The following is a 27923-nucleotide window of genomic DNA, read 5'->3' on the forward strand; positions in this document are numbered from 1 at the left end:
TTACTCGATACCCCTTGCCATTTAAAATTTTTAAAGGGGTGACCCTGGGAGGGCTGAGGATGAAAGGGGGTGAAGTAATTTTAGGTTAGAAAGTTGCCCACCTTGGCAAACCTTTTGACGTATTTCGACGTTTTTTTTTAAACAGTGGTTTTCGATAAAACCAAGTTTTCGATAATTAAGGATCTTACCTGAAATCTTTCAAGCAAACAATCATGTGAGAAGCCGATTTCCGGGTACACTCTTTCGCATTTAAACCAAAGGAATTTAAAAAAAATTCGCTATATATTTTCAAGGATTATGGAAATCGACAGTTGACTGTCGACGTTTCATGTATGCAGTAGCTAATTTCACTCATTGTTTTTATAATGCAGTAGTTGCTCCTTTATATGACTTTATTGCTATTTTTTTGTATTTTGAGGGTAGTTTAATGATTATTGAGTAAGTTTATTCATGACAACAGTAAATCTGAACATTTTTTTTCTAAGAAGATGTGCTTTTTTCAGTTGGACTTAAAAGTAACGTTAGGAATTATGACCGACCAAATAAAATAAAGTCGTTTTATAAGAAACTAAATCAAAATGAATTAGAAGATATTGCCAATCAAATTTTGCGCGAAGATTTACCCTTGGACGATGATATTTTAACGGATGAAGAGGAAAGCAATTCTGAAGATGTGGAGTTTGATTCAGAAAATAATTTCATGGATTTTATACATGTTACTGCCGAAAGCGATATTGCACTAAGCACTACAGAGCCACAACCGTCGTGCTCGTATAACTTTTCACGAGCTTTTCACTCTTAGAAAGTTTATTTGCGGGTGTGTGGGAGAATCTATTGAAGACATTGTTTTTCAAAGTGATATTTATGCAACACAAAAAATAATTCTTTAAATTTGACACGAGAAGAGCTCCTGGCTTTTATTGGAATAAATTCTCTAATGGCCTATCGTCATTTACCTGCATGGAAGCATTATTGGAACACAAGTGAAGACTTGGGACTTTATTTTTTCCATTATTTCCAAATGTATGTCCAGAAATTATTTTGAAGAAATTCTAAAATATCTTTATTGCAATAATAATAGTTTAATACTAAAGGATAATAACGATAAAACTCACAAAATTAGGCCTTTAGCAAATACTCTTAACAAACGATTTAAAGATTGCTATGAAACAACAAGCCGAATTAGTATACTATCTTGAATGGTTCTGATATGGTATGATATGGTTCTGATAGTATGACGACCAGACTTGGGAAGAATATTCCAAAATTGAACGAACACAGGTGAAAAAAAAAAAAACTACAAAAAGTGGTGCTATTAAATACTGCCCGAATTGTTGAAAACAAATTTTTGTACTTTGAATTAAAAGAAAGTCCAAAAAGAAAAATTAATGACTTACTAAAGGTCTAAAAATATCAGCAACTAACCTTCGTTCTCTCAACTATTTAAAATTTTTTTATAGGGATCATAGCTATTTCCAATTGTTATAAATACCTTAGTATTATATCGCTAAAAATATTTACTATAACAGTAAACTTTCTAAAGCTAAAAACAAGCAAAGAGAAACTTGGGCAATTATTAACGACTTTCGCAATAAGTCGACTCCTGCTATATTTTTTATCATAATATAGTAGATAATCTGACCAAAAATATAACTTCTAATTCTAACCCATTATCTTATCTTAAAAACGTGTGCAATAAACACTATTTTTGTTTTTTTGAAACACACAGGTACGAGCTTAAGAAGGTTGTTTCGGAAATAAAAAAAGGCAAGTGAAGATGATGAAATCTCAGCGGAGGTACTCTTGAAATTGCCTTACAAAGCCTTGGAAAGCCTTTCAGTGTGTGTTAATGAATCTTGGCTACAAGATATCTTTCCTTCTTGCCTGAAATCTGCAACTGTGATCCCTTTAAACAAGGGTGATGATTCGAGCGAGTCATCCAACTTTCGTCCGATTTCTTTACTACCTACATTAGGCATCGGAAAGCCGGTTAAAAGAAGGATAATTCATTTTCTTCAATCATTTAATTTAATAACTTCTAAATAGTATGGTTTTCAGAAGGCCAGGAGTACTCATGATGCTGTCTACAGTTTTCTTGAGTGTGTATATTTTGAATTGAATCAAGGAGGGTTAATGGCAGTGGTGTTCTGTGATCTATCCAAGTCTTTCGATTGTGCGTTAAAGCTCGAGAGATATGACTTTCGAGGCGTCGCTCTTTCCTGGTTTCGATCCTACCTTGATTGTCGTTATCAACATGTTGTGTGCTCGGGAGCAAGGTCCTCATCATTGGAAGTTAACTGTGTCCCAATGCAGGGCTCTGTTTTGGGTCCTGTTTTGTTCCTGCTATATATTAATGATCTTGTTTAGTTGAATATTTCTAACTTCACCCTTTTTGCCGACGATATTTCAATACTATGGCAGAACATGGAGATTGGGCGGCTGAAGCGAACAATAGTTGATGATCTAATTATCGTTAAAGAGTGGTTCGACTGCAATCGCTAGTGTTTAAATTTGAGCAAGAGTCACTTGATGGGACTAAAATATCATCTCACGGATTTATTTTTTGATGGAGATCTTCTTCCTCAGGTGCCTGTGGCTAGGTTCTTAGGAATCCTTATTGACTGTGATCTGCGTTTTGAGAAACATATCCTGGCTTTAAGTAGAAGACTCTCTTTGGGATGCTTTGCAGTGAGGAAAATTAGGGATGAATGGGGTCACAAACTGGCTAGAACTGTATTTTTCTTTATTTGAGTCACATATCTGGTATGATATACCATTCTGGGGTGTGGCTAATCAAGGTCTTTTAAATATCTTTTTCACTACTCAAAAGAGGTCAGTTAGATTCATTGTAAATGTTACTCATAAAGAATCCTGCAGAACGCACTTTGTGGAACAGATGATCTTGACGCTGACTTCTCTGTTCATTTTGGAAACATCTTCCCTTATTTTTAAAAATCGTAGCAGGCTGCAAGGACCAACACCACTGCATGTGACTCGTCAGAAATTTAATTTACCCTTATCGATTCCTAACAGTACTTTGGTAAAGAGGTCATTGTTATATGAGGGTCGAAAAGTTTTCAATCATTTGCCTATTGGTTTAAAAGCATTTAATTCATCATGAACTTTTAGAGGATTGCTGAAGAAGTCACCTCTAAGCAAACCTTATTATGACTTGAGAGAGTTCTACCGGGACGCGTATTTCCATTCCCGTGTTAAAATGGAGGCACAGCGTAGAACCAGTGCCTCGAAACCAACACGAGTTTATGGCGCTATAATCAACACGCGATTAGGAGGCATCATGTCACAGCTGCATTCCCAGCGCGTAAAGTTAGCCTTTTTTTACGAATGTAAATTTGTAGCACGAGCCGTAGAAGAATGCGACAATCACATAAGTAAAAAAAGAGTGCTTTACAGATGAGTAGTACACATATTTTTTACACTCTAAAAATTAAAAAAAAAATAAAGAAATTAGCAAATTACCTTACTTTAGTGCTTAAAAAAATTGGTCAAAACGTATTTTTTTGTTTATTGTTTGGCAATTAATTGTCACTGTCAAAATTGTCAGATATACTTATTACGCACTAGTGCATGAAATTTTTTTTTACGCACTACAATTCAAAAAGACTGGCTTTACAAATCCACAAGCGTACGTAAAGTAAGCACTTTACGCAGGGTAGTAAAAAAACTCATTTGTTTTATTAACAAAATATAATATGTTTTAGAAAACAGAAACAGCACATAAATAAATGGGAAAAATGGAAAATGAAAACAGCAAAATTAATGTTTTTTGCAGGAGGTTCATTTTCGTCAATATTTGACGTAATGTCGTGAGCACGCCTCCTCTTTTTACTCTCTGACTTGGATGGACGCCCCCCAGACTGAATTCTTCCACTGCACGGCAAGCTTTTCTCTTTTCGTCGAGCGATTGACGTCGGCTAAACCTTAATTTTTTTTTCTTGCTTGTAGTTTTCTGGGTAATAAAAGATATAATGCTGGATGGAGTCTGTAATTTTGTAAGGTCAGATCCAAACTTTACCAAAATCTTTGTTTGGTCATTGTTAGGATTTCTCTCTAGCATGTCAGTAATTCTTTGCCACTGATCTTTGATATTCTGAATAGCACAATTAAATTCCTCATTATTTCTTTCAGGAAGGATCTCTATTGGGTTCTCTAGTTGGAAGATCGAATGTGGCTACATCTTCATTCTCGGTTATCTATCTACTACTTTCACCAATTTTATCAGTTATACTTTCAAAAAATGTCGCTGAAAACTCGCCACCTACAGCAAATTTTGCAAAGCGTTGACGGTTAGAGCGAGTTAAATTAAGTGACGTGCTCAGTTCGGTGCCAAATTTTCTTTCTACGGCACAAAGGTGCTTACAAAATCTCCCACCAACTCCATATGAACAAGTACATAGCGCCATCGAAGAGTCAACAATGTACGCTCCTGTTTTACATCTGACAAAGAAAGTATTGTCTTTTAAAAGTACAATATCTGTGATTACTCTACTTGCTTCGCAGAATTTTTTATATGCCAACGTTAGATGTCATCAACCTTTTCTTGTGATACTGTTCAAATGTTTTGTTGATAAAGTCTACCTACGCACACATATTGAAAACTTTGCACCTTTGCAATATCACGTCTTCAAAAATTCTTATTGATGATTCACAGGCGTTGTTGGTATTATTGCCTCTTATCAAAATATCGCCACGATATGCTAAACACCATTCTTCACGTCGTTCCCCAAATTTGTCAAGAGTTTTGCCATTTTGGCATTTTTTTTACTTTCTTCTGCGTTTAATAGATTTGACATATTAACTTCAACATCTTGCAATGTACTGCTATACATTACAGCACGGAATTTCTTCATCACCGGTTGCCGATCTGCGTGAGCCACAATGTCCTCTTTGCCACAACCAACGCCAAAGAGCCTGATTCACATGGAAAATGCATAGTAGTAATCTGCTACTCGGTAGGACCTTTTGCAAGGCATTTCGCTCGGCACTGCTGTCATCAGACATGATGATTTTTGGTTCAAAATGTTTCTTACAAGTTTCCAGTAAACCATCTTTAGCGGATTGAAAACAGTGGGTGTAGTTTTCTTGAGACTGACTGGTATGTAAAATGACAGCGATGGGAAGAGCCCCAATTTTCGATGCAGCTAATATAAATGTTACACAAACGTTGGTTTGGTCGCAGGATCCACTCGAATCAATGAACACCATTTCATCAGCTAGTCCAACCAGAAACACTCGTTGCATAATGGGTGTTATATTAACGCATACAGTCGGTTGTTCCTTGATGAACATCTGTCCGTTCATGCCTGACACAGACATCTCAGTCTTTTTTCGCTGCAGAGCTTTGACGACGTCACCAATATCTCGAGTCCCGTAGGTTCTGCTACGCCGTTCTTCATAAAAGTGAGTACTTACGTACTTGACAGTCGAGCGGATTTTTTTGAGCATTAGCTAAAGTAACGTATGCGTTTTTCTCACAATCTTCGATAATGGCCATTTCGTGATAAGATTTTGCCGCTGCTAGGATAGGATAGGATAGGATAGAATAGGATTCAAATAGTTTTTTTGTATCTGCGGAACAACGCAGAAGACTCTGTGCCTGAGCTACATTGATTCGATGAGAATGATTATAGTTAATATCAATTAAGACATGCAATCCTTTCTTCATCAATCTTGAATTTTTTAACGTACTCTTGGTAACTTTCAAAAACTTAATGTTTATACTGGCCTTACACTCATAATCCCTAGTAACGCCTTTCTTCTTATCCTTGGTTTTGTTTCTTCTCGATAGATGGCATAAGAATGTTTTTCTGAAGTCGTATTTCACTTGCTGCGAGTATCGTCTTAACATTATCCAATTTGTTTTGGTAATTTCCGAAAATTACTTGATGAAATAATCACATTTAACGTCGTAATTTCCTTCAAACCGTATAGAGCATTAAATTTTGCATAAATAATTTTCATTGTCTCCTTCGTGTCTCACTATTTCGAAATTATTCACAATGCCACTTATAATGTTTTTTAAAATTTCCATAGTTCTATTTATTTATTAATAACTCGTCAAAATGATTTAATTCCAACTGCACTTTTTTGCTTATGGTCATAGGAAAATACTCAGTAACATGATATTCGCATTCATTGTGTTTTATTTTTAAGGGCCAAGATTGGGTTCACCGAAATCCACGGAAAAGGCAACACCGCATTGAAGAATGTCAATAAATGTTAAGTTGGACTTCAAATTTGCTCAAAAATGCGTTGTTATTTAATTTGTCGTATCATGTCAAATACATCAAAAATATTTTTGTATTTTTATTTTGTAAACAATTCCTGCCAATTATTATTGCTAATACTTTCAATGTTTGGGTGAATTGATTTTTTCCGCTAATACCACTATGCATCTTCTATTATAAGAGATATTGGAAACTCTAAGCACTAACGATTTAATACGAAAATTTTTAACTTGTCAATAAATGTGATATAAAATGTTATTTTGATTTGATAGAATAGTTATTTATGCAACAAGTGTGTTAAGTTGGCCTTTTTTTACGAATGTGAATTTTAGGCGAATGCGACAATCACATGATTAAAAAAAGAGTACTTTACACATAAGTAGCATACACAATTTTTTTTACTACTAAAAATGTTAAATTAGCAAAATACTTTATGTCCTAGTGCCTTTTTTTACGCACTGCAATTCAAAACGACAGATTTTACAAATCCAGCACTTTACGCACGCTATAGTAAAAAAATTTTAACATCAGATTGATAGGTTATTATTACCTTTACCGTGACTCTAAACTTAGCCTCTCATTTTTACATTTAAAAAAAAACACATTGAATACGCATTTTACTTTAGTCTCAAAAAAATAACACTGTATATCACTCGTCGTCAGTCAGTCCCACTCGGTTTTCTTCTCGGCGACGAAGTGTCGTACTGTCCTCGTTCAACAGGTGTATCTTCTGAAAAAAAAAACGCCCAAGCGCAAAAAAACATTCCTGGAAACCAACACGATTTGGATTTGGGAAACAAGCGTGCGCGACAAATCCGTATGGGTTTCGAGGCACTGGTTCCACACTATGCCTCCAATTCAACACGGGAATGGAAATACGCTACCGGGACGTCCTTGAGGTTATTGTATAGTTTTATGGGTTCCTTTCTTGTTGTGAATGAGGCTAAAGTTTTATTTATATATGTTTTTTAATTGGTTTTATAGTTTATGATATACTCATAAGTTTTAATACTTTTATTTTTTGTACTTTAAGTTTTGCCAGATTTTGATATTTTATTCTGTTTTACTATTTCATAATTGATTTTATAACTTAAATAATATGTTTTACCACTACTTTATATATTTTATAATTTATATTTTACTACTTTATGAGGCATAATTATCTTCATTCGTTAAGCTTTATTTTGAGTATCAGTACATATTGCTTGCTTTATTAACAAAAATTTGTATTTTTTAAACAATAAAGCACTTTTTGACTTTGACAGTGACCAGGGTGATAAGTTCAACAATAGCCATCAACATTAAAGGGGAACAACTGAACTGACGATAACTGTGTCCATCCAATAACGCAGACATTTTTCGAAACGAAAAATGTCAAAGTTGGCAGAACTGCGGAATCCCAGATCAAGTACCACTTAAAGTCAAGACAGAGGAATTGAGAACCGTTTTTTTTTTAAACTCGACATCTACTAAATGAAAAATTTTTAGGCAAGCATTTTTTGAATTTAAGATCTACAATAATGCTTTATTTTAATGGAGGATAATTGGATATGAAATTTGTACTAAATGGGAGTAGATAAGTAAGGACAATTTTTGTGATATTAACTTTATTATAAGGTTATAAAACTTAAATAAAAACGTAGTTTTTTTAAAAACACGATAAATACTGTGACCACATAATGAAAAAAAAATAAGTGCATTAAAAAAAAAGTCTTAAGCTGAAAATAAGCATACTTTAGACATCGACTTCAAAATCATTAAGCAGGTTCATTTCCTCAGCATTGGAAGATCATTGGAAGATAGATTCAGCAAGAACTTCATTATAGAAAGAAGAAACTTCATTGGTAACAATACCGGTCAAGAGCTTTTTAAGGTCGATATTTTAAAGGTCGCTAACGTGATTAACTGCTAGAAGCTGTTTTGCTGTCGACATTTGCAGTTTTGACTCCTTTTTTGAAAATTCTTACTTCTATGTCAGGTTCTGTATAAGTGGTACGAACTTTACAGATGATAAAGTAATTTATTTTCTGGTACGTTAGAATACGAACTTCAGTTATTTCAAAAGGCAGTTTTTTATAATCAAATATATTCCAGTATTTTCCCCAAACAGTCACAATTCAAAATTTCAATATTTCATAATATTCTCTTTATACTATAATCTCTTTTTGTGTTCGATTTCAAACTTTCATTTTCAAGTTTTTCAACTCTCCCAACAACTCTATCGGCAGCCATAAAACTGTTATAGGGAAAAAATGACAAATTTCATTAAACACTTTAGACCTTTCCAAAAAGCTAAACCAGATAAGAACAGCCATCATTATGCTCTCATTGTTCTGGGAGTTGCAAGAGTCTGAAAATAACTCCAAGGTTATCTGATTTTTGCCTTTATCAAATAATCTACTTTTTATCTTGCTAATATAATGTAACAGCCCAGAAGCTATTACTGCCTGCGTCTTCAACCAAACGTAGAAGCTGATATCCTCATTTGTTTGCTTTTCTCTGATGATGCACAATGCCCAACTTATAAAGTCAAACTTGTCATGAATAAAAAACAACTTTGCCTTCAGACAATTTTGTCAAAGACTGGTTTTGTTGGAAATCAAAACAAACTTTAAAGATGCTTTCCTTAAAAGAATTTAATTGTTTGAAATATACTTTTGCTCTCATCTTATGAAGTCTGCCTATGTCCTTCTTTACAGCTTTAATAATATCTTAATCAATTTGTTTTGTATACGACTTCCTTCTCACGCAATCTTCACTTGCATTTAAAACATAAGTCAACTTCTAGATCAAATAATAAATGAATAAAGGATAAAAAATAACTTTTTGATCTACCAGTTATTTACACGTAAAAACAAAAGCACGTGGCGACGATAAACGCCGATCTGTATTTTATTTCAAACTGTACCAAAATAACAAACTGAATTTTTTAATAAAAATATTTGGCTAATTACTTGTGTCTCTAAGCCAGCTATGCGCCCTATCCGTTAATGAATAATAATTATTATATTAATATTATTTAACACACTTGTAATTATACTTGTAAGTGAATGAAGACTGTGTATGTTGTGTTAGCATTAGTTATGTAGTCTGCATAAAGTTGAAACTCTGCCGAAGCTACAAGTGGAAACTATGTAGTTGATCAATGATAAAAATTAAAAACAGTATAATTTCAATTCATTTCAGAAAAAACAATGGGCTTCCTGATAACGAGTGTTGTTTTTGACAGTAGTAATTTTAAGACTATTTTTTTTAAACTAAACCTGACCGATCATGTTTTTTTAGCTAGTACCTAATTTTCAAAGGTCAAAATTCCAATTTGATTAACTAATAAAAAAGTAAAAATTTGATTGTACATATTTTTAAGGCAGTAAAGCCATATATATATATATATATATATATATAGCGAACCAAAAATAATATTGTCTATTAACTGTCCAATACTGAACAAATATATCAGACAGTGACCTTTAAAAACCGAAATGCTACTTATAATTTACCAATTGAGTTGATGTTGCAATCGACTGAGAGCTGCCAGCTCGAGATTTGTGATTTATTCTGGTGAAAATGGACCACAATTTGTTTAAGGTATAATTAAGAATGACGGTCTAAGGTTAAGTAATTATCATAATACGGTTTTTCATTCATATCAATTTTGTAAGGTGTTTATATAAGAACGTTGACGTGAGTATAATAGTATGTATTTAAGAGCTGAAGAATTAAATATTTACGTTACCTTTAAAGGTTGATGAAATGAACCGTATGGTTTATTGATTTAAACTTTTAGTATCAATAATGCACTGATCATGAATTCAGTTTTATTATGTATGATTTAATCAATGGTGATATCACATTAATATAAGTAAATTTTATAATGATAAACTGTCTTTATTAAGAAAATATTGGTAGTAGATTGTTAATGTAAGAGTCCATAATTTAAAACCTAACAACATACATAAATGCTTTCTTAATTTTCATTTTCTCTATTTGTTGCATTGTGTTGGATCAGTGCCATTTGTTTATGATTATTACAAGTTGCAGGCACACTTTTTCAGACAAGGTTGTTTTATTATAAAATGAATGACTGTTCACTAGCAGCATTTTCCTGTATTGTGAATATTAGAATAGATGGATTTCTCACTTTCTTTAATTGAAACATTGACCAAATCTGCCACGGCTCTTAGGATGGTACATCGCTTGTTTAATCAGCCAATCAATAAGAGGACAAATCGACATATTTATAATTATTGGTATTGTAACCTCTCCAATCTATTTAAGAGTAAACAGGTGTGGTGGCGAATGACTCTGCAAATTACAGCAAAACAAAAGCTGGATAATATACAAAGACTACTTGGGTTTAATAGGGGCTATGGAAACAATGCTTGCATGCATTAATAAATTTAATTTTAGCGATTTTGCTTTCCAGTTATGCACGGTTGATGACATAAGTAAAGCACTTCAAAGCATTAAAACGAATGCCTGTGGGACTGATGGTGTAACAGCCAATATGATTAAACAGTGTAGCCCTTTCATAGATCCTTTTATTACAAATATTGTAAATTGTTGTATTGAACAGAGTTATTTTCCAACTTCTTAGTGTAATAATTAATAAATAACTTTGTGGAAAAATAGTGTAGGTTTGCCTTTACCAAAAAATAAAAATCATACTACATATAATGATTTAAGAATTATATGTATATTACCGGCTATGTCAAAGGTTTTGGAAAAAATATTACATCAACAAATGTATATATATTACTTTAATTTAAATGCGATTATCCCAGACTTCCAAAATGGTTTTCGAAAAGCACACTCGACGGTTGGAGCTTTGGCAGTTGTTACACATGATATTATTCAAGCTTATGATGAAGGTTTAGAGAGCGTTCTAATACTTTTGGACTACTCAAAGGCATTCGATACGATTAATCACGAACTTCTAATCGCCAAGCTTAAATATTATGGATTCAGTGCTGATGCTCTGCCTCTTATGACAGCATACATTTCAAACAGAACACAGCGAGTTAAAGTGGGTGAAGAGTATTCAGAGGAGAGTGCCATCTGGAGTGCCACAGGGGTCAATATTGGGTCCACTTTTATTTATCATTTACACTGCTGACGTCTTAAGATCTCCTCAGTGTTGCAAAGTTCAAGCGTTCGCTGACGACAATCAGCTTTATTGTCATTTTAATATTAAAAATCATAACCAAACAATAGAAAACATAAACAGGGATCTGCAATTAATAACAAACATTTCAGAGGAACATTCATTAAAACTTAATTCATCAAAGTCTAAGCTTATGTTTTTTGGCCGAAAAAAAAGTAAAAATATATTTTCAGTTGTTAGTAATATAAAAATAAATGGTGCAAATGTGAATTCTGTGAAGAAGCACGTAATTTAGGGGTAGTAATAGATACTGAATTAAATTTTGAAAGCCATATTAAAAACCTAATTCAAAAAGCATATATATCATTAAAACAATTATATAATAGTCGTCAAATTTTAAGCGTCGAATTAAAAAGAAAGCTATGTGAAACCCTTGTTTTGTCTCACTTTAATTATGCAGACATAGTTTATGGCCCGTGCCTCAGACATTGTGACAAGTTTCCAATACAAAAAATCCAAAATATGTGTTGCCGTTTAATATTCAATATTGGAAAATATGATAGCATATCTTATAAAATTAATGAAACTAAATGGTTAAATATGACAAATCGAAGGCTATTACATCTTGGAATCTTTTTTCATGAACTTATAAATAAACGCAAATATATTTCAACGTGCTTCATAGAAAAAATCAAGACCAATGACAGTGTACACTCTAGAAATACTAGAAATAAAACAAAGTTCGTGATTCCTAAACATAAAACAGCCTTTTTTCAAAAAAGTTCTTTGTATACCTCTGTTCATCTTTATAATTCTTTGCCCGATTATATGAAAGTATTTACAACAAAAAAATTTAATTCTGTGTTAAAGTCTATAATAATGAGTAAGCAAGTACAGGACTATAATTTGACCCACCGCTAGTCTGTCGCCTGCTGCCTGAAGCGTAAAATTTTCTCAATAAAGTAACCATTTCTTTTTGATGTTTTTGTTTATTTATTTATTTTCTGTTGGGTGTATTACGGAAACATTTTTAGGTTCCTTTATATTTGCTTTTTTGAGCATTTTTTTTTTCTTTAATTACTGTTAACTATAAGTTAAGACTACATTATTTAAAGTGCGTTTCAAGTGCATAATTATTTGGCACATGTGTGTTATTTAGCATTTTTTGAAATCTGTTAGAGGGTTGAGTTTGAATAGCCCTAGGCTAGACTTCGCCAACTGATAGGTTAAGAAACATATTATAATACAAATATTATGTAATGAATTTTTGCAAATAAAAGTCGTTTATTATATTATTATTATTATTATTATGCATCATACCACCTCATTTGATTACACGGATGGAATGTAAATGGAACAATAGTCAACTCGGTATGTTTTTTTGTACAACAATCAAGAAACTCGAATAATCTGTATCGAAATAGGAATATATAGATTTATGTATCACATGATTTCCAGATATATTTTTGTTTAGATTAAGTACTAAAGCAAAGAAAAGTAGAACAACATCGACCATAGGATTCATGATCTCGTACAGCGCATCAATAATCGATGAAGGCATGAGAAATTATAGTTGGAGAAAAACTAAAAATTGAAATCTTCCATCCGGTAGGAAATCTTTTTTCCTGACACAAATACCTATTGCAATACTATAAAAAGATCCTACAATAACAGAATCCTCCAATAATATCTAAGAGCCAGGTAGCCCTGAAAGAAGTTGCAAACCCCAGGATCACATTAAAGCTGGGAAACCGTAATAATATAAAACTGATGTAGGTATTGGGACACTACGATATACCAAGAAATGCGAAAGCAAATGAATTTGCTAGAAGAGGATACTTCTTTTGGTCACTTCTTTTATTGAACCAGTCCCTGCACTAAGGTTGCCAAAACGTACTTCAAACAAAGAAATACGAACCTGAGTTAGAATTCACACCAAACACTAAATGCTAATAACTTAATAAAATGTGATATTATATGATATAGTGTGTCGCAGATGGCGCCAAATATTTTGAATGGAGACACTAGATCTAGTACAACTAAATACTGAGCAAAAGACTTGTAGTATAGAGCTAGTGCAGGGCAATGAAATTGACAATATCAAATTTATAAAACTCACTTTTCTGAAGAAGGAACTATTGCTCCTTATGGCGAAGAACCAGAGTTGGAGCCAGAATAAAACCTCGCCAAAAAAAAACAAACGAAGCCATTGCTTAGCAGTGTTTAAGTTTAGTTTATGCGGGTTGGTCGTAAAGTAAGGAATAAGTTTAATATCTTATAATTTTTTTTTAAATCGCTCGTACTCGTTGATTTTTTCTATTTTTCGAAGCATTTTTTCTCGAAAAAAAATTTATACAGGGTGTCAAGAAAGCTTTGCTACAATGTGCAAGTTTTTTATTGCATTTTTGGATTGCCCTTACAATTTTTAACATTTTTTATGTAGCATGTGTGTCCAAGCGTTTTGGAGTTATTCTTATTCAAAATGTGAAAATTGAAAAAAGGTCATGAAAAGACGAAAAATTAAATAATTTTAAAATTTTTTTATTCTATCGAAAATAAAGCTTCGAAAACTTAAAAATAATTTTATTTCAGCAAATGTTCGAAACATCTTCCGTTAGTCAACTGACAACAGCATAATCTGTCTACAAATTCCTGCCGTTTCGGGCGTTATTCGACATATTTCTTGCCAGATGCGTTATTTTAAAACATCTATATTTGCCGGTTAGCTTTTAAATATCTCTGCTTTAAGATATCCCTTTAGAAAATATCTAGTGGTGTTAGATCAAGTGATCTTGATGGTCATTCAATAACACCGTTCTTTCCAATCCACCTGTTTGGGAAAATGTCAATGTGCAAGTAAGTTCAAACTTCCACAGCAAAATGGAGGGATCACCATCTTGCTGCAATTAGATGTTATGATGCGGCAAATCCGGACGTTGTATCTCGAGAAACAGAGTAGTCAGAGCTGGCATGAGTTTCTCTTCTAAAAAAATTAAATACTAGGTATATATCATCTGCGAAATTTTCCTTAAAGAAGAAAGACCCGATAATAATGTAAGCTACCACGCCAGCCCACACGTTTATTTTTGGATTGAATTATGCTTTTCTTTCCCTCATTAAGTGTCGATTTACATCGGACCAGTACCGATAGGTCTGGGTATTTACGCCACGATTCAAGCAGAAAATGGCTTCATTGGAAAAAAGTATATTTTTTACTAAATTTGGATTCTTCAAACACATATGTATATACCAACATACTAACAGTGGTACAAAATTGGTTAAATACTTCTAAATTTACTTTAAATCTAAACAAAAAAAAATTACATGGCATTCTCTATAATATTGGCAAACCGTCCGGATTTTAACAGCATAAAAGTGGAAAAGTTAAACCAAGAAATTAAAGAGGTTTCAAAAATAAAATAGTTGGGCATCATTATAGTTAGACACAGTGGCGAAGCCTACGAGTAGACAAGGTAGACACTGTCTACCCAAAATTATCCCGTTATTTGTCATTAATTTATCACGTAATTATTTCAAGTAATTCTGAATTAAAATAAAAAAAAATTAACACAGAACGTAGTTGCTATCCTTATTACTATTATATAGTATCTAAACATGATTAATAGGGCGCGCCCCGCCTGACGCACCAATTGAAATAAAAATGCAGGGCTGACACCCAATTAATGTATACGAACCCCAGGAAGATACATTGATATTTGTCTTCCGAAATTTGGAGCATCTTATCGAACCAAATACGCATCAAGCAGGCTATAGAGGTCCGGCCGCATCAGCATTCAGCCTATTACGTATGCAAAATTCACTCGCGGGAAAGACATTCGAGCTTTTGTCTATCGAAGTCGACCAGCTATTTTATTTGAGTGTATACAAAAGGTTTTTTTAGTGGGTATTTTCGATATTCACAATTGTATTTTAGTTGTGTTTTTTTGTAAGTAGTAATTATTTTTTTCTTTTTTATATCACTACATAATTTTTCTCTTTAAGTTAATATTTCTTGCGCTTTCATTCTCTATTTGATTAAAGTGAATAATATTGAATACACATTTTTTTCTAATTAACGATTTTTATTGTTTGTCTACCCGAAGAAAAAGTTCACGCTTCGCCACTGGTTAGACATCTGAAATGGGAAGAGCAGGTAGAAAAACTAACATCATATATTAGAAAAATAATTTATATATTTTATGTCTTAAGAAACATTTTAAATAAAAATCTGTATATAAATCTCTTGTAGAATCATTAAGATATGGTATTGTTGCATGGGGTGGTATGTATAAAATTACATTGAGTTTGTTGAATGTTGTACAAAATTATTTACTTAAAATTATTTATAGAAAAAAAAGGCTCTATCCTACAAGGTTGTTATACTCTGAGACTATTTTTGATGCACGGTCTTTATACTTCTTGGAGATAAGTATTTTGTATATAAAGACTGTGAATTAAAACAAATATGTAATATATAAGTATGAAACAAGAAATAAAACCAATAATTTTATAGAACTACCTAAAAATAATACTAATGCAAATTTGAGATTTGTTAATAATTTTGCACCCAAAATAAATAATCTTATATATTCCCCTTGAAATTAAAAACTGCCAAAAAATTTATCTTTTTAAGCAAAAATTTCCTTCATACATATATAGTTTGATATTTAGATGTGAGTTTAAATCCAAACATCTCATCCATTATTCTCTAAGAGACCAACATACAAAATTGACGAAAACAAAGAAAAACACAAAGTCACGGTCTCACAACATGTAATAAACGGGCTACACGTGTTTCGCTCTAGGGGAGACCGGGGACAATTGAAACAGGGGACGGTTGAAACAATCGCCATTTTTTTTTAGACGCGAAGGTAAAAACTTGTCTACGCAGCCTAACAACGTTTGACTAATTCCACATTTCTGCTCGACAGTGTGAAACTAGCAGTTGAGCAAAGTGGGTGTGTTTGCGCTCGGCTCTCTTATTTTATATCAACAAAGTAATTTTTACGTTTCATCTAAAAAATGTGAAAACAAGATATTTAAGTGTAAGTACACTACTTTTTTGTTTTTAATCAATTTTTTTATGTTTTTGCTTAGGTTTAGTAGCCTAAACTTGCTAGTTTTAATTAAAGAGTTTAAAGAAAAATAATATTTTGCCAAAAAAAATCTGAATTGAAACAAGATGTAAATAATTCTACGGAGATGGTTGAAATATAATTTATAGAAGGCTTTTGGTATTATTTTTGCATAAACTGATTAACTGATTGCAACGAACTCTCTGAGGGCTATTATTTTATAATAGAATGCCACGTGAAAGGGTCAGGAAAACAAATAGAGGTACCAAATCCATCTTGGTTTACGGAAATGCGTATAGGGAGGTTATTAAAAATGGAGCATCCGTAAGGTCTGCGGCAGATTTGTTTGAACTAAATCATGTTACAAAAGGCAGATTTATTAAGAAAATGAAAGAATCTATTGAACAAGGTTCCACTGAAACTATAACAATGGGATATAGGTGCGTAGGACGAGTATTTAACGTTGAGCAGGAAAAATCCATTGTTAAATAGGTACATAATAAAGGCAGTACATATCAAATATTTTACGATCTATCGCCAAAAGAAATACGTAAACTGGCTTACCAAATAGCCGCAAAATATTCATTGAATACCGAATATATGGACTGAAAACTCATTGGCAGGAGAAAATTGGTTTTCCGGGTTTATGAAACGTAATCCTGAACTATCAATCCGTTGTCCCCAGGCTACAAGCCTTTTAGGAGCGACCAGTTTTAACCCAACAAATGTACAACCTTTCTTTGCCACGGTAATAGACAGATATAAATTCCAAGCGAAGGACATTTATAATATAGACAGACGAAACCGGTGTTACGACGGTACAAAAACCTGCTAAAATCGTAGCAGAAAAGGGACGCAAACAGGTAGGGGCACTTACATCAGGAGAACGTGGCACTTTGGTTACAGTGGCAATAGCGGTAAATGCAATTGGAAATAGCATCCCACCAATCTTTATCTTTCCAAGATTAAGATATCAGGATCATTTCGTTCGTGACGGTCCATCTGGGTGCATTGGAGAAGGAAATGCTAGTGGATGGATGCAAGAAGATGAATTGTTACTATACTTAATACACTTTCAAAAACATACCAACAGTTCAATTGAAAATAAAGTTTTGCTTTTAATAAATAACCATCAATCTCCTGTAAGCATACCATGCTTGGACTTTTGCAAAGAAAACGGCATTGTAGTCCTCTCATTTCCCCCACACTATTCACATAAACTACAACCTTTGGATCGATCGATTTATGGTCCATTTAAAAAAGCTGTAAATTCAACTTGCGATTCTTGGATCAGAAACAACCCAGGCAAAACGATGACAATTTATGACATCCCCAGCATCGTTAAACAGAGTCTCTCTATGGTTTTAACACAATCTAATATTGTTGCTGGATTCCAGTGCACTGGTATATGGCCGTTTAATCGAGATATTTTTACGGTTTTAGATTTTGCTTTATCATATGTAACTGACAGGCCTGCTCCCGAACATTTACAGTTAAATATCCCCCAAGAAGTCTAGGCAGTAGGTTCAAGAGAGAATAAAGATTTAAGCGGCACTGATTCTCTTCCAAAATTAGTAAATTCTAACTCTCCAAGAGCGTCAACGAGCGGAACTGTTTCGTTAGAGCCACCAAGCACCTCGCCTTCAGTTGCATCTACAAGTGTCCAGTCAGCCTCTAACCTCTCTTTGGATGTGTTTTCACCTGAGCTAATAAGGCCGTTACCTAAAGCTCTTCCTCGGAAAACTATAGGGAAACGCAAAAGTAGAAAATCCACCATTTATATGGATACACCAGAAAAAGATGCTATTCAACAAGAATATGAAGCAAAAAAAAAATTGGTTATCCAAAAAATACATCAAAACACCAGTGTCCAAAAAAACTCGTCAACAGAATAGTCAGGACGATAGCAGCAGTGACAATGAAGACTGTTTTTGCCTAGTATCTTTGGAATCGTATAAAAATAGCCGCTCAGGAGAAAAATGGGTGCAATGCATTGATTGCCACCAATGGTCACATGTAGAATGCACTCGTCAAGAAGATTTGTATATCTGTCATAACTGCATGTCAGAATAAATATTCTACTTTGCTAATTTATCTTTATTTCGGCATTAGAATATTTATTATGTTGTTTAAAACTTTTGTAAATAATAATAATAATAATAATAAATGTCCTTGTAAAAAATTTTTTAGGTGTAGATATGATTTTCTCAAAGAGAAAAAAATAAATATTTGGAATTGTTTCAATTGTCCCCGGTCTCCCCTAGTTAGAGCATCATCAGGCCTTTAGAAGCCATCCACACACTTCACAGTACTTTCACATACAATTTGTATATTTATGTACTGTGAAGTGTGTGGATGGCTTCTAAAGGCCTGATGATGCTCTAACTAGAGCGAAACACGTGTAGCCCGTGTATTACATGTTGTGAGACCGTGACTTTGTGTTTTTCTTTGTTTTCGTCAATGTAAGCTTAAGTTTGCAAGTGTTAATTAAGTAGGTAAAAACAAATTTAAAGCTTGCTGGTTTTAGAAATTATTTTTATATAACTTGGATAAATTATTAAGTATTTAATTTAAATTTGATTAAATTTTTATTGGAAATTGTGATTTTTCTTATAATTTTATTTTATTTATTGTTTATTGAATAACAGACATTACACATACAGGTGTTAAGTCTAGCTGAGTCACTATTATTATTTACTATTATTATAGTCACTTATTTATTAGTTTGGAATCTTGTAAATTGGTCTGGGTTTTAAATGTTTCCTAGTAAATTTTTTGATTGGAATAAACACTTAGATATATTAGTTTAGTTAAGCTTTAATTTTTTTTCCTTTTTTGTATATATTAGATACTTAGATAATAAATGGGGTAAATACAGGGTTTTTTATCTTGAACCGCTAATAAAGCTTCTAACTGCTTATTTTCATCAACTTGAGGAAGACCATATCTAGGAACATTTCTTCCATGACTAAATTGACTAAACTTATGCTCAATCTTGCTAACTGTCTAGATCGATAGATTTGAGTTTTATTGTATTCTGATGTTATTAATGCAAAATAAGTAATAAATTAACAGTGGTATAAGTTTTGTATTCATAAAAATTAAAGTTTAATGAACAAATCTTGTCAAAAAAAAATTATTAATTGAAAAACATACATCTTAAATCTAAAGTACCCGTTAAGATACCAAAATTAAGATGATTTTTATCGATATGTATACATTTCAAAGAAATACAAAAATACTGATAATGAATTTTATTAAAGTGCTTTTTATATCTAAAAACTATTTGCTTAAACCCTCGGGCGAGGGTTACCAGAGGCCTAGAGCATTGGACAAGCCACTGAAGCATTCTGGTCTCAGAAATTTTATTTTGCTGAGCTAACTGTAAGTAATCATTTGAATCTAGCCCGTGTGAGTGCTGGAATGTCTTCGGGTCGTCCTCAAAATCTAGAGTGTAGAGATAAGTATCTTAAGTACCAGTTTTCAGTTAAAGAATGTGGCTCAACCTCATGTCATCTATCTTCAAAATCTAAGCTATTAAGCAGATTCGTCAGTGACGCGTCAGGTACATATTTGGCTATGGGGATATAGCTTTGGGGCAACGGCAGTTTGCAAGGTATCCAGAGAAACCGAACATTACAGCCTTCCTTCACCAGTTTCTCTAGGACTTTATACGTTCAAGTACTAGCATGGAGCTCACCTTACAGGCCTGAATCGTCTTAATGGTGGATCTGGTGCCTAAGTGGATTAAGACCACTTATATGAATTTTTAAATAAAATAACAACTAAAACTTTGACCAAATAATTTTTTGATTTTTTTAGTGGTATACGTTGGCTCAAAATCAAAAAGCCAAATAAATTTACTAATATAAAATTTGCCGATCATTAAAAAATGTTTTAGAAATCTTGTAGCCAAAACAATTAGTTTAAAAAGAAATGATCTACTTAGTAATTCTATTAATGGATTCAGGATGTTGTAGAGGATCATAAATATTTTAAAAACAAGTCTACCGTAAGCATTGAAATCTTAAAACTTTTGGTATTAAGAGGCGAGGAAGTTTTGCTAGCTATGAAGCATGAGTTATACCAAATCTGATTTAATTTAAAGGGCTTAAAAAACATTCTTGACACAGTAAACATTTTTAGTTGCAAGTGAATAAAAAAATCATATATTTTTTATTTAAAGTAATTGAAAGCCTAGAGATTGTACTATTGGGTGATTTTAAGGTAACAATAAATACCATATGTATGAAATAAAATGAGAACTTTCTGTCCTAGCGAATCTCATGGCTTTTTTGAATCTAATGCAATTTATTAATGCCTTACTTGTAGTAACTACTCGTTGGAATTTCTAAATGTCAGTGTTCTATGGATACAGACTTAAATAATGCATATTATCCAGCCATTAATTTTTTATTAAAACCTGTTACTAGTTCTAATAACATAGTCAAATTACGAGACAGTTTTACCACTAACCAAAACTCTTTATATATAATCTCGACAAGATATGACACGACGTGTTTCGCTAACCTTCTCCCGAAGATGCTCACATCGTTAGCGAAACACGTGTCCAGATTATTAATAAAGATTTTTGGTTAGTGGCAAAGCTGTCTCGTAATTTGAGCATCACACCAAAGGGTCCAACTACAGAACTAATGTCATAGTGTTTCTCTCTAGTCCTGAAAGTCGTAGATATAAAATATTCAGACAAAGTGTCTTTATATGTGCCAGCTTATCTTTGAAGTTATTTAAAGCTTATTTCCTGCTCATTTAGATCAGATTTTCACCCATGTAGCTTATACCTCACGCATACTTGCTTTAATGATCTATGGTAATTCCATCCGAATGCCTTTTTTGATTTATTCAAAAGCGTCTATGATAAGTGTCAAATCTGCGAGTTATTATCAGAAATATAATGTTGGCAAATCAGATAATATCTGTCTTTAGAATGTCACTAAGGCAGATACAATATATCCGCTTTAATAATATTAAGGATATAAGGAAAACAAACATTGAAACTGCTGATCCTGATCTGATGCTTTCATTTCTTTTACGCGACTGTGGATTGGTTTGCTGCACTACTTTTATCAAAATTTAATTTAATTCTTAGGGACACATTTCCTGAGAGAAGGAAAATTGCTAAAAATTGTGCACATTAAGATGATTAGATCATGCTGTTAATGAGAAATAATAACAATATTAGACTGGTATGTTTGTCCTTATATATACAGGGTGATTTTTAAGTTGATACTTTTTTTTTAACTGTGTATAGAACTGGGTAAAATATAAATTTTTTTCAAATAACTTTTTTCGATACACTCAAAAACAAGGAACATACAGAATAAAAATGTGAATATAGGGTTGTTTTTCATCGTCTGTTTATGTTTAGTTTTTGCTCGAATTTTTGAATTATCGATTACGCATTGTACCGATTAGTTAGTCTTAGATACTTTTGGTTTATTGTTGTTAATTTTAAATTTCAATCTCCTAAAAATGGCACATCGTTATGAAATTGTGGATATGTTGCTTATTTCGACGTGTTTAAGGCAGAACGACACAAATGCCAAATTACAAATTTTTCAGGAGACACAAAAAACCGTGTAACATTCGTATGTATTTTTTTGAAGCATTATGTTTGTTACTAAAAAAAAGTATTTTTTGTTCTTAATTTTTTTTATAATTGTTTTTTGTCTTAAGTTGATAAGTAAAGCTGTAATTTAAAAAATTAGGATTTTTTGGCGTTTATGCCAAACGTTATTGACTTATGGTGTTTATGCCAAAATGAAATAGTCGCTTGTGCCAAAACATGTCTGTTAATGGGTGTGTAAATTGGCGCTTATCTGGAGATGTGCCAAATCACTTTTTTAACACAAATATTTTTGTTTTGGTTTTTATGCCAATTAAAAATACAAATTACTTTTGAATATAATTTATAAAAGAACATTATTGTATCATAAAATACATATTTATTTTCAAAAATTGTAACATAATTACAAGTATTTCTTATAAAAAATAGAAAAAAACTGTTTTTTTAGAAAATAATTTGGTTTATATACATACATAGTTTAATATTAATAATACTGGTATTTTACAATGGACTAGTTAAGAAAAAAACAAATTCTTAAAAAAATGGTAATATACCTAAGTAGGTATTTCTTATGAAAAATGAAAACAGATTAGTTAATCTTATATAATAATAATACTCGTATTTTGTAATGCACGTAAAATCTAATTGACTAGTTAAAAAAAATAAACAAATTCTTAAAATATAAAAACAATTTTTTTTTCCTATACATTAAGTAGAAAAATTGATTAGCTATTAGATATTATGTACGTTAATAATAAATGAATAGATGACATTGATGATGAATAATAAGCAATTGTCGCAGTACATTGATATTTTTTTATATTTAGCAGTGCTATCTACGTATTTTAAATAGTGTAACATGTTTGAGCAAATTTCGTTACTACCCCTTTTTGCATCTTTTTCTTCCCATAAGTAACAATAGCCTTTTTTTGTAGTCGATTTATAAACAGACAAGTTATAAACTGCATATTTTCGGGAAAAACCTAACAGCATATTATCCCCATGAGGAGTAGCTAATACCTTCTGGAGATCAAAACTTACTACTAAATATGAGTTTTCTTCTCCTGACATTTTTTGTTCCTCTAGGAAAGTTTGCTTAATTGTATCCTTTTCCTCGATATGCTCCTTATAATTTTTAGTCTCTGCTTCAGTCTTTAACTCCTCGCTTAGATTCTTAAATCTCTCGCATTTTAGGCATTTATCTTTTTTTGGGACGTGAATTCCAATGTTGTAATTTTCTTTTAATAAATTCAAAAATTTTACCTTTTTTAAAAACTGGCGATTTTTTTTTTGTTCAGTAAAAACATACATTTTGTAAAGGTTATTATAGCTTTTTATATCAGCCGGAAGATATGTTTTTGAAGATGAACTTCGGCAATAATGCGAGGGCACCGCTGGCAAAGAATTAACAAATTCCTTAAAGTGTTGAACAAGTTCGGTTTTAGTCTTGTTATTCCTCGCTGATCAGGCTGTGGAAATTTTTTGATTTACGCAGTCTCTTAATTGAACAAACCGAAGTACAATCACTAATAAATCGTTTCTGCTTGTCACTACTTGCCAAGCCCCAAAAAAAATCAAATATAGATTTTCTTTCTTCTTCAGAAAATAAATTACAATCATTTTTGCAGCTATTTTTATTTCTGCACAGGTATTCCTTCATTTTTTTTTCACAAATTAATTTTCCTGAAGTGCTTAAGTATTTCAATCCCAAATCTTTTTGTTTCTTGCATTCCTCTCGTTTGCTGACTGAGTTCTTCTTAATCTTTATTGAAATAGCTCGATCGCCTTCATTTATTTCTTTCTGAAAGTCACTGCTATTTTCTTTATCATTTTCGTCTGGAAAATATTAGACTCTTCTTTTCTTATTAGGTTTTTCAAAGTCTTCTTCTTCATTTTCGGAACTGCTCGTATTTTCCTCAATTTCATAGTCTTCATCAGAATCTGTAGTAAAATCAGTCTCAATTCTGGCACTGGTTGTGGCATTAATATTGCTTAAACTGTTTATACTAGGTATAGTATCACTTAAACTTTTATCAACAGTAAGAAAGTCTAATGGAAAGTCCAAGATATCTAACTCGTTATGAAATATAATTTCAGAAAGAATTTGATAACTAGTTTCCGTACTGGCATTTTTTTCCACAATAACTTTTGGGCACGGTTCCACACTATTTATAATTTCATTGGTGTTTTCCAAAATTATCACATCCTCTTTCAAATCTGCGTCAAGGGGACAAACTTCATCGAGGACCACTATCAGCATGCTATTATCCAATTCAACATTTCACGACATTTGGCAACTAGCATCAGGATCATCTTCTTTATTGTTTTTTGCAAATTTTAAAAGCTTTTGTGTACTTGAATGATACATTTCTAAAAATTAAGAAAAAAAATCGATAGTATAGCATAAAAGGCATAAGCGCCATTTATAAAACACACAATATTACATGATTGTAGCAAGAAACTAATACACCATTAGTTAAAAATTAATCTTTTTGGTAATTTATATACATTAAATACCGAAAACTTCTAGGACAAAACCTTTTAAGGCGAAAAAAAGCATTAAATCATTTGCATTGAATAGCATAGGTGTAATGTCGGTTGTGCCAAACAAAAAGTACTGCATGCAAATTGGCATAAACGCCAAATTTTTAAAATCAGACTTGAGTGATTAGGCAGATATAATTGTTATTATAATTAGATTTATCTACTAGTCTGTCAAATCCTTTTGTTTAAAAAACAATTTAAATCTACCTTTAGCTCACAAAAACTGCCAATAAACACGCACGCAGGCACCTGTGTGCAAAAATAAACAAAAGTGGGTAGGGGGGAACTCTTGGCGTTTGTGCAAATTTTAAAAGCATTTCACAACCAAACGGATTTTTTGTGGCATAAGTCTCAAACGTCATTAGATGCGGAATAAAAGCCGCTTTAATTTGATGTAAATAACCGATTTTTTAATTTTTGGCGCTTGTGCCGTTCTGCCTTGAACACATCGATTTATGGAGAGTGTATTCTAAGTGCTGCTGCTGCTTCGGTAATATACGCAGACCGCTTTCCTTTGCGGAATCATCCTACACCCAGAAGTTTCATAAATCTTATTCAACGGGCTACGGATACTGGCGATTTACGGGAACATCGTGGAGGGCTTGCAGGAAGAGGAAGGAGACCTGAAAATGTTCATAGGGAAAAACAAATTTTCAATCTCATCGAAGAAGATCCAACAACAGGTACTCGAGTTGTTGCAGGGCAGGTGGGATTAAGTCAAACAAAAGTATGGACAACATTGCGCGAGAATCAATTTAATACCCTTCACGTTCAACGTATCCAAGCGCTACTGCCTGAAGACTTCCCCCGCAGAGTTCAGTTTTGTGAATGGTTCCTACAACAATATGAACATTCACCCGAAACGGAATTAACAATTTTCGAAATACGCATGTTTGGTCTGGTAATAATCCCCATGCAATTCGCAGAACCAATTTTCAACACCGCTTTTCTGCTAATGTGTGGGCAGGAATTGTGAATGGGATACTTGTTGGACCATTTATCTTGCCAGACCGTTTGACGGGCGATGTTTATTTGGACTTTTTGCAAAATAATCTGCCTGTTCTGTTAGAAGACGTGCCACTGAATACCAGGCAAACTATGTGGCTTGCAGGTCCTCCTGCCCATTTTAGACAAGAAGTGAGCGAATTTTTGGATATAAGTTATCCAAATCGGTAGATTGGCCGAAATGGACCAGTTGCATGGCCACTAAGGTCGCCAGACCGAAATCCATGTGACTTTTTTTTGTGGGGGTATATGAAAAGTTTAGTTTTCAAGACGCCTATCGACACACAAGAAGAACTAATAGCACGTATTGAGCAGGCTGCGGCACCAGTTAGACAATAACCGATTTCTCTATTGCGTGCCGTTACGGAACAGTGGTTACGTCGAGCAAATCGTTGTGTTAAAGTTAATGGTGACAACTTTGAACAACTTATTTAAATTAGAGAGGACCGTATTGGACTCATTTTATAACATTTTGGCAATGCAATTTTTTTATTTTTCGGTTTTTTGAATAAAGTTATTTGAAAAAAATGTTTATTTTACCCTGTTCTATACACAGTTAAAAAAAAGTATCAACTTAAAAATCACCCTGTATATCAATATTTTGTAACTTGCTTTTAAGTGAAAATTTCATTTGTGATAAGTTCAAAGTGATGATCTAATAACATCTAATATTTATTTGAGAATGCAATATATATCCAAGAATAATTTATTATGTAAGGCCCATAAATAACTAAATAAACAATACTTTATACAATTTAATTATTTATCGATTCTTTATTGAATAAATGTATTACTTACCCATTGTAATGTTGAACTATACAAATACTTAATTTTACTATCACGGAGGTAAATGTGCTTCAATATCACACTCGTTATGAAATAAAGTAAAAACACTAACGTAATTTTTTTATAATTATTAACATCATGATTTAGTGGCAAACAGTAGCATATTTACACTTTTTCCACTTAAAATTACCTTATTCAAATAAGGGTTTGATAAGATTCTATTAACTTACAAGTGCGTCTCGTATCGGGTATAAAATATAGGTCGTATTTTATTTGGCAAATATACGTCCTTCTATTACATCAGAAAATGCTCAGTTTATTTATTATTAAAAAAATTAATGTAGGTGAAAATTATGATATATAAGGTACAATTTATGGCCAAATTGTAGAAATTTGAGAACATTTTAAGGTAATTTTACTCAATTCATTCTTAAAAGCGTAAAAATATATATGGTTTTGTATGTATTTTATTAGTACGAAAATCTCCAATTTTATAAAACAAAAGAGACAGCTCTTATTAATAATTACAACAAGACTTAAAAAACTACTGATATGTTAATAAATAGTGTTTCAATAAGAGCACAAGGTTTCAATATTCAATAAAACATGATTTTCTATAGCAGAGTGTTGAAATATTATTTATTGATTTAGAAATATACATTTCGGAATTATATATGAAATAAAATATCTTGTAAATAGGCGTTAGGCGCAACGGCTTTTCTGGCATGTGCGACCATATGTGTATTCATATACACATATAAAGGGTGTTCCAGAACTATGGGATCAAACTTCTGGGGGTTGTTCAGTGCAACAGAAGAATCCATTTGAGTATAGGAATCCATGTCCGGAAATGCGTCACTACGCTACTACGGCCCTAAGACGCGGTAAAATTTGTAAAAAACATTTAGTTTTACCTTTTGTACATGATACCATAACAACAATTGTTTAAAATCAACGCTTATCAATGTCAAATCTCAATGTCATGTTTAGAAATTTTATAGCTTACAATTTTTAAACATTTATTTCTAATGGAAAACTTTACCAATCAAGAATTGGTGGATATGCATTTGGCATACGGAGCAACAAACTGCAATGCACGAGCAGTATCGCGGTTGTATCATGAACGTTATCCCGAACGACAGTATCCTGGATACAAAAAGTTTATTGCGGTTCATCGGCGGCTCGCTGAGACAGGCATGTTTAAGTCCAAGAGGCATGATACTGGTGTTGCTCGAACCGTAAGAATGGTCAAATTTGAAGAAGAGGTGCTTCAGCGAGTTGCCGATGAACCATCAAATAGCACACGTGACGCCGCTAAGAATATGAATACGAATAACGCTTCTGTCTGGCGGGTACTACACGAGCAACAACTCCATCCTTACCACTTTCAGAAAGTTCAAGGTATGACTGCAGCCGATTATCATTCTAGAGTTCAATTTTGTCAATGGCTTCTGGATCACATCATTGCACAACCAAATTTTTTACGATATGTTTTGTGGACCGATGCCTCTTTCACAAGAGACGATATTTTTAATAGTAATAATAGCCATGTTTGGGACGAAGAAAATCCTTAT

The 27923-nt window shown here is 32.7% G+C and overlaps 1 protein-coding gene across 1 annotated transcript in view; it reads right to left on the bottom strand.

The window, feature by feature from the left end:
• Positions 1-26517, bottom strand: part of LOC126741743 (aquaporin AQPAe.a) — a 247416-nt gene extending 220899 nt beyond the window's left edge. Inside the window, exon 1 of the mRNA XM_050448290.1 lies at positions 26362-26517. Coding sequence (XP_050304247.1) covers positions 26362-26365 — 4 coding nt within the window. The 5' untranslated portion in view covers positions 26366-26517. The remainder of the gene's footprint in view (positions 1-26361) is intronic.
• Between the last annotated feature and the right edge of the window lie 1406 nt (positions 26518-27923).

Source organism: Anthonomus grandis, chromosome 10 (assembly GCF_022605725.1).
Source record: "Anthonomus grandis grandis chromosome 10, icAntGran1.3, whole genome shotgun sequence".
NCBI lineage: Eukaryota > Metazoa > Arthropoda > Insecta > Coleoptera > Curculionidae > Anthonomus > Anthonomus grandis.